This window comes from Anarrhichthys ocellatus, unplaced genomic scaffold, assembly GCF_004355925.1.
Source record: "Anarrhichthys ocellatus isolate YVR2014 unplaced genomic scaffold, GSC_Weel_1.0 scaffold47, whole genome shotgun sequence".
NCBI lineage: Eukaryota > Metazoa > Chordata > Actinopteri > Perciformes > Anarhichadidae > Anarrhichthys > Anarrhichthys ocellatus.
Genome location: NW_022280077.1, coordinates 323,771 through 336,721, shown reverse-complemented (window position 1 = coordinate 336,721; position 12,951 = coordinate 323,771). Strand labels below are relative to the sequence as shown.

Here is a 12,951-nt window from a genome sequence, read left to right as displayed (position 1 = left end):
ATCCACTTGTGCAGCATGAGCTCGGTCACGTTCTGTGATCCAGTGCTTGCTCGGGACTCCACTGTAATGTGAAACTTTTGGAGGGGGCTTCAAAAAAAAAAACGTCAGGCTAAAATCGACCCCAAATTGCTTATCTGACCTTTTGAGCTTATTTTTAAATATTTGAAATTCTCTCGTGAAACAAATATTTTGGGTTCATGTTTCAACTTCCTCTGGTTGAGTCGGTGGAGCTTCCATAATGTCCGTTTTTTTTAATTAAACTTTTCTTCAGTCTTATGCACACGTCTGAGACGACGCATTGTAGTGTCGGTCCCTTTCTGCCTGCAGAAAGGGACCGACACTCATCGAAGGCTCGACTCGTGGAACGAGCACAGGTTCTGGTTACAGTACTTAACTACTTTTTTCGATGAAGAGGTCACATGTCATCACTCAATTTGAATAATTGTACAAAAAATAGTGATGTGAATCTCTCCTTGCCGTCTAATGAATATATTTACATAAAGCCTGTACAAAGCTGCTGCAGCTGACAGTCGTTGGATGGACGATAACCTTACTGTCACAGATGGCTCGGGAGGTTTGTTTTGTTGTTGAAGCAATATTTATTTTTGTTTCAATGTTTTTATTTTTGACTTGCATATGTATTGTGATGACATGCTGATAAATTGGAACAGGCTGTTTTCTCTCTCTCGCTCTCTCTGTGTAGTGGTGACGGGCTGTTAAGATGTGCCGTCCCATGTCCCAGTTGGTGTGCGGGTTCACGGTGCCTAACCTTGAACCCGACCCCAAGTCCTGGTCTGGAAGACTTTATGATCCTCTGGTTGGCTGCTAACTACTGGGAGGGGGTCAGAACAGGAGGGGGAGGGGGGGGGGGGGTCACACTGGGGTTTTAAATATTGGGTGGGGTTGTTATGAGCAGCCCAGGCTTGTTTTTGGGACTAGCTGTTTATTACTGAACAAAACTATAGAGGGTGTACAGTCATGAACTAGCAGACTAGACCGAGCCACTTTAAAGATTTACAATTTCGTTGCCTTGTATCTGAATTGGATACAAGCTTATGTTTGTTGCAAGATTTTTACTTGCTAATGAAAAGTTGTTTTAAATAAAATAATAGGAGAAAAAGCAACAGACAGCGTTTTGGCCTCTGATTGTTTATATCTTTTTATAAATTTTAGATTGAACTTCTCTCTTTAAGGTGGCTCATTGATGCTTTCAACTCTTGTGCATATTAAAGACAAGAATGAGTTGAAAATCATTGTGCCTTTGTTTTTCATTTCAACTAAAACTGGGTTTTATTGAATAGAAACAATTCTTTGAGCAACTGGAGGATTTTGAAACGGGACATCCGGTAATACGTGCTCTCCCTGTTTGTGGAGTTTGCCATATTGGAGGGAATGGTCAATGCTGCTCTTAATTCACTGAACATTGTAATATACATTTCCTTCCACTCACTTACCCCCCCCCCCCATGCCACAAATCACCATTGCCATACTTCAGTCAGGGGATTTTGATATGGTCTCCTCTCATCTCGCCCTCAGGACATGATCTGTGTTTCTGATCCTAACCAAAATAAACTTGCTGTTTAGCCGTTGGATCCTCCGTGCTTTCAAGTGTTGTGATTCACACATACAGCTAGTCACGTTCAGGGTGTGCGAGTGGGAATGTGAAAGAAGCTTTTAGCGGGGATGCTTTTCCAGTATTTGTGAGAGTTCGGAGGAACACCCTTTTCCCCTTCGGCTCATAGGTTTTTATGCTCCTGAATTTGCTTTCACTTCTTCTCCACGGGTTAGGGTTAAAATCAGCCATCTTATCCTGTCAAACAGAAATGTTAGGTACCTGTACTATTGTTTTTCTGTGGCGCATCCTTTACACTTGAGGTGAGATCTATGAGCATCTACTAACGGAGTCGTTTGCTGTGCGACTCTTCTCTTTCTTCTGGTGATGGTTGTGATTTGACTCGACACCCTGTGTATATGAGGCTGCACAGGTCACTCCATGGCAGATTTGGTGCTAAAGATTAGGTTACAGTGGACATTTCAACTGTTTGTTTTGTAAATGGCACAGTTTTCCGTACCGTGTGGGTGTTGGAGAACACATTGACGCAGGGACAACTCACCCTGCCTTTGGGTTTATTGCAACGTCTGTAACAGAAATGTACAAAATAATAAGATAATTTGCCTCCAAGTGGAACACAAACGCTGCTTGACACAGATCCAGATTCCCCAGGCTCCAGGTTTATGGTGCGCCAATTTGATTGGTTGCATCTTTGGGCGTAATATGCGATACCAATGCAAGATGTAAACTAAAGTGTGAAGGCAGCTCCCGAATTTTGACCGAATCATTAGGTCCTGTTTCATAAAAAAAAAAAATCTAATTTTGAATAGCTGATTTTATGCCTACAGTGTGGAAATTACCAAAATAAACTTGTTATTGAATTACCTCAAACTAACATGGCAAACCTGGGGTGGGATGTTATTGCATCAGATGAGCTTTGAGTTAAGATTGGAAGTCCATTCATTGAATTTAGCAATTTAAACTTCCAACATGGATGAGAAGTCTTATTGAAGTACAATTCGATGACAACTGAGCAGGAAGATCATGTAAAAAAAGCTCCAAAACAGCTACTGATTGTAGTTTGTGGTGAAAACATTTTGACAGTTGACTTCTGGGCAAAATATATACAGACATTAAAAAAAAATAAAATACTGTACTATAACCGAGCGTACTCCATTGGCTGAGTAAGACCATGAAATGTGCCAGAAAGTTGGACTCTTCTGTTTCAAACCACTGACAAACTGATATTTACAAAATCTGGTGAAATTGCCCTTCCACAGCCTCGTGGATACACAGTGGTCCATCTAGTCTGATCTCTGTCCGCAATTGATTATTTTGGTCTTTTAATCACGTGACATATTTTTCCCTCCTCACTTCCGCAAATAATCGTCGGTTGCAGCGGAGCGTTGCAGCTGCAGCAGAAAGTGAACAAACGCGGACGGACATCCCGCCACGGACCCGTTCGTGTTCCGGTGAAACCGTTTTACCAGGTGAGTGTAACGAAAAACCTTCATGTTGTTCTTCTGTAGCTTTGACAGCTGTTTGACTTTTTTTTTTTAACGGTGGCTCGTTAGCTCAGATTCTAGTGAGCGAACCGATGAGTCTCGTAGCGACTCCGTTCACTCTGATGCGTTGTGTCAGCGCGACAGTGTGCTGAATCATGCGTTTGTAACAATGGTCAGCACTAGCTCACTAAGGGAAGTAGTCCATGTTTACTGCTAAGCGTTTTAATAGATCTAAACGGTGTTACAACACACAGCTGGAGCCTCACCGAGACTTTCAACATACTTTTAGTCTATTTCCCAAAAAATATGATTAAGCCTCATGAGTTCATAAGCTGTTTTCACCAATAACCTTTCACCACCCTTAAACAGATGAGACGTTATTTACATTATTGACATGCAATGCTGGATAACAGAGCATCAACATCAGTACTCATAGTTTGTGAATAAAGATTAATATTTCTTCATAGACCTGAACCGCCTGCCTCAAAAGCTTGATTGGGTGAAGTCATGATGGCAGAGAGGAGACTCACATTTTTGAGTGATTTTTTATGCTTTTAGGTTAGGTTACAAAAACATGTTTTGTAAGAACTGTTTGCAGAAAAAGTAATGCTTTAATCAACTTTTACTGTCACATGTTTTATTGAACCCAGTGAAATTTAGCCTCTGCATTCAACCCATCCCAAGAGCAGCGGGCAGTGACTATACAGTGAACTGGGAGCAGTTTGGGAGGGGTCATGAATGTGTGGTTTTAACGCTGTACAATGGTTCAATAAGACTGACAAAAGACAACCGTACCTTTGGGCAACAGCTCAATAACAGTAGAATAAATCCTCGGTAACTGGTCAAATAGATTTGGAAGCTTGCACAAGCTCACAATAATGCGTATAACCAGCTGGAATGAACAGGCGTGTTGCTTTAGCAAAGCTGTTCTTCAAACTTCACAACAGAAATAGAAGGTTGCTTTAGGGTTCGCGCTATTGGGACTGGATGAGGGATTATCTGCTGACTGTCAAGTATGAACTGACAAATCACAGTTTAAACATATTCAATCGAAACACCGAGTAGACTGCAGGAAGCCCAGAGAAAACTGGCTTCCCGAAAGTATTTAGAAAACTAATTCAAATTCAAATTGGCGGGGAAATGGTTACACCAGCGGTTACACCAGCCCCTCTCCCCGTTCATGCAACAAGTACAATGAACGTTTTAGTCATTTCATTATGAACAGACAACCAACACAATGTATTGTGAGAAGTTCTCTCGTGGTACAATGTTAGCAGTACTCTGGCAGCATTGCCACAATTTAATCTCATGCAATACTATGCTATAGTTGTACTCTCTCTTTACTGTGTTGTTTCACCTTTGTTGCTGCTCATTGTTGGTGTAATCAGTTGAGGTTTCCTTTTCATAAGGAAAAGTAGCAATACCACAATGTTAGTATTGGCAGCAAAATGTCCTTGAGTCCCAGTTTAAAGGTATTAATTCAAAAATAATGGCCCCCTGTCAGTGTTGTACTATTGTAATTATTTGATTATTGTTACTTTTATAGCATTTGTACTGAATAGAAGCAGCATTTTAACACCAAAGCTGGACAAGAGGGACCTCATTTGAACTCCTTTACACACTGTTGTGTAGTCTAATCTATAGAACTATTTGTAGTTTAGTATCGGCCATATTGCTGTATGCCCACTGGAGGGAAGGAAGAGAGCCGGAGCAGACTCAGACCCTGCTGCAGTAAAAGGAAGGGTTTTGTTTTATAAAGGGACTCTGCAACACGACTGCTTTTGTCCGCAAAGCCATTATCGACACGATATGAAAGTTTCCTGTAGTAGCTTTGAAGTGTGATGCCTCTGTTCGTGTAACTGAGCCATCTGCTGGCCAGTCCTAATTGGGTCAGGAAACCTGTAGAGGGCTCTTGAATAATTTGTAGATGAGAGCAAGTCTTAACTCTTAGGAAAGTTTTATATATCTATCTCTCTCTCTCTATATATATATATCTATCTATCTATCTATCTATAATATAATATAATATAATATAATCTCTCGCTCTCTCTTTTTGCTGCGAGGAGCATTACACAGGCCGGCCCTGATCTGTTTGAGCCAATGTTACACCACATGACCCAACTTCTCACTAATCTCCTCTGTGGGATCATTCATGGGTTTTAGCATTAGCCTACATAATATTAACATGAGATCTGTAAATAATGAAATAATCATTCAAATATGGCAAGTTGGGTCTTGAAGCTTTTTGGGCGTTATGATAATACTGAAATTGCATAGTTTTAAGTAAAAATAACGTCAAATGTAAAAAGGAGGACCCCTAAGTTACCCTCCACAACCTTGAAAACGCCCAATACTGAGCCCAATGGGTGGTGCTGAGAGGTAGAATGATGACAGTAGGGTGGTATTTTGTGCATGGCGTGGGTGGATACGGACGCTCCATATATAACTGTATGGTGTGTGAAGTATTTCAAGTTTAAAAAAAAGACAGAATGCTGTGACTGACTTTGCTATAAAAGGCTTTTTTCCCCCAAAGTTAAACCTTATGTCAAATAAATAAATAAATATATCATTTTTCTTTTCTTTTCACACCCACTCCCCACAGCGGCTGCAGCTCTGGCAGCTCTTCCTCCCCACACCATCGCCCCCGTCCCTGCCTTTGGATTGAGGTCCATCCCTCCGGCCTCGCCGCCATGGTGGATGTAACCAAGTGGCCGGTTTTCAGCCTGATGGGGACCCAGGAGCTGTCCATGATCCGAAAAGCTAGCGTGTTCGGAACGTCCGCCAACGAGGCCATCTACGTTACCAAAGATGACGAGGTGAGACGTCGGGGGGGCGGAGTTAATCATGCGAGGGAAGTCGTCGCCGGTCGTCGTTTGTGGTGCGTAACTAGTTGTTGCTGGACCACCAGGGCTTTACATGTTTTACATTACTGTCATCTACTTCAGCACATTGTGGGTTTTTAGATGGTTACTTTACTTTGAAAGCAGTTATTTCATTTCATGTTTAAATTCAACGTCATTCAATCAGAGAAGTAAATCATGCTTACAATAGGTAATCAACCACAAAGGACTGCTACGCTGAAAAGCATCTCGGTAAACGTTCACATTTTGAAAAGCATAATGTGATTTCAGAAGCTTCTTGCTTCAAACATCTTGCGTTTAATCTTAAATGTAAAACTTTCCTTAAATAATGTTCATATAAAGAGAAACTGTAGACCAGTGCTCGTGGCCTTGCTTGTCACCTCTCTGCACTGATGCTGTAGTTCTGTACTGAGTTGTCTCTGCTTAGCCCTGCTTATCGCTGATCCACATTACATGGTCTCTCTTTTGTCCCTCCTCTCTTCCAGGTGTATGTGTTCGGGTTGAACTGCAGCAACTGTCTGGGAACAGGGGACAGCCAGAGCAGCATTGTACCCAAGAAGCTGGACTTCCTGAGTGGGAGGAAGGTGGTCAGCCTGAGCTACGGCAGCGGGCCCCACGTCCTGCTGGCCACAGAGGGTAGCCGCGCACACGGCCTTTAATCCTCCTCACAGCAGTCGGATTAAAAAGTGCTGCAGAGTGACTAATCTTTTTGTGTTTCAGACGGAGAGCTATTCGCCTGGGGTCACAATGGTTACAGCCAACTAGGAAACGGGACGACCAACCAAGGGGTAGCTCCGGTGCCGGTGTCGGCCAACCTGCTCAATAAGAAGGTCACAGAGGTGGCCTGTGGCTCTCACCACTCCATGGCTCTGACTGACTCGGGAGAAGTGAGCGTCTACTGCCCAGCAGAATGGAAATCCGTTCAAAACCTTTTTGTAATGACGTGTGATTCAGCTTTGGCCAAAGGCAGTGCTTAGTCATCCAGACGAAGGACTGTAAGTCCAATCGCAGCAGTAGCTGATCCCCCTGAGCTGAAAACAAAGAAAACAAGCTCGGCTTTAAGGACACGATTGTGGATCTTAAATTCCCCGTTTCCATTTGTTATGCTAAGCTAAATTAGCCAGCTGCTGGCGGTAGCCTATCGGGTTTAGTGTACCGACATTAATACATCTTCGTTAATACATCTTCTCTGGCAAGAAAGCAAATATGCATATTTCCCAAAATGTCAAACTTTTCTTTAAGCTGCAGTGATTTTTTTGATACGACTACAACACACCATACTGTCCTCTAGTGAATTTATCTGAGACTGTCAGTACGGCTCATGCTATAATTCCATCATTACCTCTCGGTATTAAGAAGCCTGGCTGCTGTACATATAACGGTCTACTCCTAAACTAATAGATGTGTGATGTTTAACTCGTCTTCCCACCTGTGACCTCACGTCTGCCAGGTGTATGCATGGGGCTACAACAACTGTGGTCAGGTGGGTTCCGGCTCCACAGCGAACCAGCCCACACCCCGCAGAGTGTCCAGCTGCCTGCAGAGCAAAGTGGCCGTCGGCATCGTCTGTGGGCAGACCTCGTCTCTGGCAGTAGTGGACAACGGAGAGGTGACTGATTTTATACTGGAGCTGTGAACGCCACGCTGTCCGTCTCCGGCCACCAACAGCACTCATGTTGTCCTCCCGTCCCTGCAGGTGTACGGTTGGGGCTACAATGGGAACGGACAGCTCGGACTTGGAAATAACGGGAACCAGCTCACTCCCTGTCGCCTTGTAGCTCTGCAGGGTTTATGTGTGCAACAGGTGTGACATTACACAATCATAAAAACAAATATTTGTGCAACTCACTCGGTGAGTTACTACATCGTATGACGATGCAGTATTATCATTAGATTCACTGAAGCTTGTATCTGCGTTTCTGTTTAACCACTTGGTTAATATTAGTTTCTGAATTGATGTCTTATCTTTAAGACCCTCAAAATGTAGTTTTAAATCTTAGACTTTATTTAAAGTTTGAAAAAAAATGCGTCCTTGGATCATTTTTAGTTGAACACTCAAACACTAGCATGTGATGTCACCTTTTTCCCACTGAGCTCTCTCCCCTTTAATACAAGTGAGAGGGGCACAGACAGAACTGACAAGTAACCGAAACTGTTCCAACTTAAGCAGAACATTGTGTGCTAGTGTAGCGTCTAGCGACTGCATCGCTCATACAGAGAACATGTTTCAGTGCCTTTAGACATGAAGACGTTGGTAGCGGTGTTTGTTTCTAGGTCCACTTTGTTTACATTGTCATAAACAGACTCGACCTTTGACAGCAGTGTGCCTTTGAGTTCACTGTCACTGAGTCACTGTATTGATTGAATCTGCCTTGTTCACTTTTTGTCCACTCTTTGTTGTAAATGTCTGCCTGACATACTTCCTTCTATCCTAGCTTTCTTCAAGACTGAGGGTGAAAACCTGTTTTCAAATTCCTCCATCACTTGATGAGTAGACTATCATTGAAAAAGTAACCAGAAGAAAGAAAGGAATACCTTCTTTTGTTTAACCAAGATTCAAAGATATTCAATTTACAATATGAATCATAGTCCTCACATACTGTATGACGAGCTGCACACGTTCAGAGTACTGGGACCTCAAATGAACCAAAATGGACAATTCTTTATTGTTTTATTCAGTTTAAAGTAGATTTTGCTGTGAAAACATTTTGGCATGTTGGCATAGTTGGTCTTACATCTGAAGTATTTGTTTTCCTCTCCAGATTGTCTCCGGCTATGCCCACTCGCTGGCACTAACAGACGAGGGGTTGCTGTACACTTGGGGTGCCAACACATACGGGCAACTGGGCACCGGCAACAAAAGCAACCAGCTGAGCCCAGTCCAGATCATGACTGAGAGAGAGAGGTGAGCGGGACCAACACACTTACTCTCACACACACACACACACACACACACACACACACACACACACACTCTGTATAACGAACCATCTCCTCACTGCCAACTCTCTCTTCCGGCCCCTTTTGACAGGATCGTGGAGGTCGCTGCCTGTCACTCCACACATACATCCGCCGCTAAGACTCAGAGCGGTCAGGTGTACATGTGGGGCCAGTGCAGGGGCCAGTCTATTGTGCTGCCTCACCTCACGCACTTCACCTGCACCGACGACGTCTTCGCATGCTTCGCCACCCCCTCCGTCATGTGGAGGCTTCTATCCATGGGTAAGACAAAGGAATGATTATTATCTTTATTGTTTTATTCACAGGAGACGTTTTAACTAGTCGCAGAGGGATAACAGCTGATGTCCCAGTAAGCCATGGCCGTATGACAGTGAGCCAGCATGCACGATACAGCAGCTAAATGGAATTCAGCCATAATTAATGTTATTCACATCTGTGCACATTTTTGCTCAAGTTCAGCTGACCTGACCTAGCTCAGCAGTTAATTGGAAATGATTCAATAATTGGAATGGCAGTATAGCGATTGAGCACAATTTGACATATAATTAGTGCCAAATTAAATATTTCTTTGACTGTTACCTGACACGTAAATTGTTATTATATTATAAATCCTCATTTAAAAAGCTATGAATAAAACTGTGGTCCTTCTTGTTTCAGCAGTAAAAGGTAATTCGAATCACTGCTAGTTTCTCTGATCCTCTTAATAGCAGAGCTTGATGCTCGTGGGTGTTTTCTCCCTGCAGAGCACGATGACTTCTTAACCGTGGCTCAGTCTCTGAAGAAAGAGTTTGACAACCCAGAGACTGCTGACCTCAAGTTCTGCATTGACGGCAAATATATCTATGTCCACAAGGCAGTTCTCAAAATAAGGTCAGGGATTTTATCTCACAGCTGTTGGCTTAAGTTATGAAACTAAAGAATATAAATAATAACATCTTTATCTGTCCTGAAACAAACTGTTGTGCAGGTGTGAACACTTCAGATCCATGTTCCAGTCCCACTGGAACGAAGACATGAAGGAGGTGATTGAAATAGACCAGTTCTCCTACCCGGTGTACCGCGCCTTCCTCGAGTTCCTCTACACAGACAATGTGGAGTTGCCTCCGGAGGACGCTATTGGTCAGAACTACACACACGCTTCACAGCCTTCTCCTCACTGACTTCTGTTTGTAAGCTGGTCGTTAAGGCTTAGAGTGTTGACGTCTGTGCCTGTGCTCTCACAGGGCTGCTGGACCTGGCCACGTCGTACTGTGAGAACCGCCTGAAACGCCTGTGTCAGCATATTATAAAGAGGGGAATCACGGCAGAAAACGCCTTCTCATTGCTGTCTGCTGCTGTGCGCTACGATGCAGAGGTCAGTGTTCAATGTCAGTCTACCAACTATCATCCGTTTCTATGTATGTCAATGAGGAGAGATTGTTTTCTGGAAACATCTTCATTACAGGATAGGCTCACAACTTTTCCAGTTTGTCTTAAATAAAATCCAAGTATCTTGATTTCTTGAAGAACGTGGGACCAAAAAAAGCGTTTTTTTCCTAATTTGTGCTCTTACCTTTTGACATTCAGGACCTGGAAGACTTTTGCTTTAAGTTCTGTGTGAATCACCTGACCGAAGTGACCCAGACCGCCGCTTTCTGGCAGATTGACGGCGACCTGCTCAAAGATTTCATATGTCGAGCCAGCCGCTGCGGAGCCTTCAACAACTGACTTTAGCCTGAAGTCATCACAGACACGGACGCAGAGGATGCTGTGGCGTATCCGAGAGGGACTTCTCTAAGGACTTGGTCACTCCCAGTCGGCTGGTTACACAAACTTTATATTTTTAAGATGATCACCATCGCTGTTATGAATCTCATTCCAGACTAGAGCCAGTGTGTCCATTTCTACAAGGCTGAGCTGACATGATACAGTTCAGTTAGTCGTTTGCCACAGTGCCTCACTGCCTATTCACTTACACAATGTGTGAAGCAGGACTTGAAATGCATTGAGAGGCATACTTTCACTTGATCAAGTTGTCCAATAACTTGAAAGATTCTTGCCAGTTGCCTGATATCACTTTTTCTATTATTCAGTTTAATTGACCAAGTTACTTCTTTAGTGTTTGCACTTGCTTGAAATATGATTTTGTTTCTCTACTAGAAGGCTGCATCATAATTTGGAGGTGCCATTTGGAATCGTGGTTTTCAGGTTGAGGTATGAGGCCGTTTGCACTTTTAGATGTCAGGATAGATCATAAAGACTGGACACCGACATATCAAGAAGACAGATTCAAGCCTTTATTAAGTGTTTAGGTCAAACTCCAGTCAGCGATTGTGATCTTCTGTCTAGGTTGTAAAACAACCCAAAGAGAGGGAACTCAGGTTACATTCAGATTCACAACAGAGTGAGATTCAGTGTTACAGATTTGAAAATGATCTGCACGCTACAGTACATTTGTGGAAAATGTTATTTCGGGCACCTACCGTATTTGTATAGCTCAAAACAATTTGAACTGAGTTAAACTTGCCCGGTTGCCAGCTGAACCAGAATGTATGGAGCCATTAAAAATCAGTTTACAGGAAGGCCTGTGGCCGTGCAGCAGCTTAGCTTTTATGGGCCTGGACATAGATTGTTTTCGTGGATACTTTTTCATCCATATGACATCTAATGTATGCTGAAAATCAATATTATAAAGTGTTAACATTCATAAAGTTGTTAAGTGACATCTGCACTACTGCTGTGAGTATTTTGAAGAATATATTTGCAAAATATTTATGCAGGACATTTTTACATCAAAAATTGTTTGATAATGAGTATTATGAATTGCCAGTTGTCTTTTTATTAATTTGCAAAGGTCACAAAAGTTATGTTTTCCAAAAACAAGTATTTAAGTATAAAAATATATATTGCAATTAAAGGAATTGGAAAAGATGGGAATGTTCATGTATCATAGTAATAATTTGAAAAAGTACAATGAGTAAAGAATAAGAGTTTGACAGGTGATCAACACTGCCCGATGCAAATCATGAGTCCACCACCAAAGGGATTTGTAACATATCTCAGACAGTTGGAGTTACTGTATACTTACAGTTTGAAGAGCAAGGATCTTTTGAGAGATGATTAGAGGTAAAATTTAACACTTTTAGTATACTGAACAACTTTATGCCTTCTTGCCCAAATTCACTTCATTACTTCCAACATTTACACATTAAATACATTTCACACAGTGGGGATATGTTTTGTTTTTTACTGGAGTCTTAAAAGTACAGGAACAAACTTCAGTACAAAAATATTTAAAACTATTATTTTAACAATTTCAACCTCTGAAAAAAGTCCAGTACTCCTGGTTCAGATGATGTGTTGGATGTGGAACTTTTTCGAGAAACTATTCTTTGGGACAGGTTTTTAGACCCCATTATTTGTTGAATGAAAATGTCATACTGACACAATCCTGTGTGACATATTTTCTAAATAGAAAAGGTACCATTTACAACTTAACACCAAAAGCATCAGATGATAGGAATTCAACTCTTACGGTGCATTTTGAATTATCAGTGCCGTTTTGTATTTCCACATACAGTTGTGTGAAAAAGCATTTGCCCCCTTCCTGATTTCTTATTTTTTTGCATGTTTGTCACACTTAAATGTTTCAGATCAAACAAATTTAATTAGACAAAGATAACAAGTAAACACAAAATGCAGTTTTTAAATGAAGGTTATTAAGGGGAAGAAAAAAAATCCAAACCTACATGTCCCTGTGTGAAAAAGTGATTGCCCCCCCTGTTAAAACATAAATTAACTGTGGTTTATCACATCTTTGGAAAGCCGAGTTCAATTTCTCTAGCCATACCCAGGCCTGATTACTGCCACACCTGTTCTCAATCAAGAAATCACTTAAATAGGACCTGCCTGACAAAGTGAGGTAGACCAAAAGATCCTCAAAAGCTAGACATCATGCTGCGATCCAAAGAAATTCAGGAACAAGTGAGAAACAAAGTAATTGAGATCTATCAGTCTGGAAAAGGTTACAAAGCCATTTCTAAAGCTTTGGGACTCTAGCGAACCACAGTGAGAGCCATTATCCACAAATGGC

The 12,951-nt window shown here is 42.0% G+C and overlaps 1 protein-coding gene across 1 annotated transcript; it reads left to right on the top strand.

Moving 5' to 3' along the window:
• Window positions 1-298: 298 nt before the first annotated feature.
• LOC116395582 (RCC1 and BTB domain-containing protein 1-like) lies at window positions 299-11,589 on the top strand. The gene is made up of 12 exons (XM_031869573.1): window positions 299-3,042; window positions 5,660-5,873; window positions 6,404-6,554; window positions 6,639-6,805; window positions 7,369-7,527; window positions 7,615-7,722; window positions 8,681-8,823; window positions 8,950-9,140; window positions 9,623-9,749; window positions 9,847-9,998; window positions 10,103-10,233; window positions 10,446-11,589. The coding sequence occupies exons 2-12, from the start codon at window positions 5,748-5,750 to the stop codon at window positions 10,584-10,586; spliced, it is 1,596 nt and encodes a 531-aa protein (XP_031725433.1). The 5' UTR covers window positions 299-3,042; window positions 5,660-5,747; the 3' UTR covers window positions 10,587-11,589.
• The last annotated feature ends 1,362 nt before the right edge of the window (window positions 11,590-12,951 follow it).

What these genes read in the sequence shown, in the direction of transcription:
- LOC116395582 (XM_031869573.1), top strand. Translation starts at nt 5,748, where the DNA reads ATGGTGGATGTAACCAAGTGGCCGGTTTTCAGCCTGATGGGGACCCAG. An exon ending in AAGGCAGTTCTCAAAATAAG is followed by an intron (nt 9,750 to 9,846) that starts GTCAGGGATTTT and finishes ACTGTTGTGCAG; the next exon opens with GTGTGAACACTTCAGATCCA. An exon ending in CTGTGCGCTACGATGCAGAG is followed by an intron (nt 10,234 to 10,445) that starts GTCAGTGTTCAA and finishes TTTGACATTCAG; the next exon opens with GACCTGGAAGACTTTTGCTT.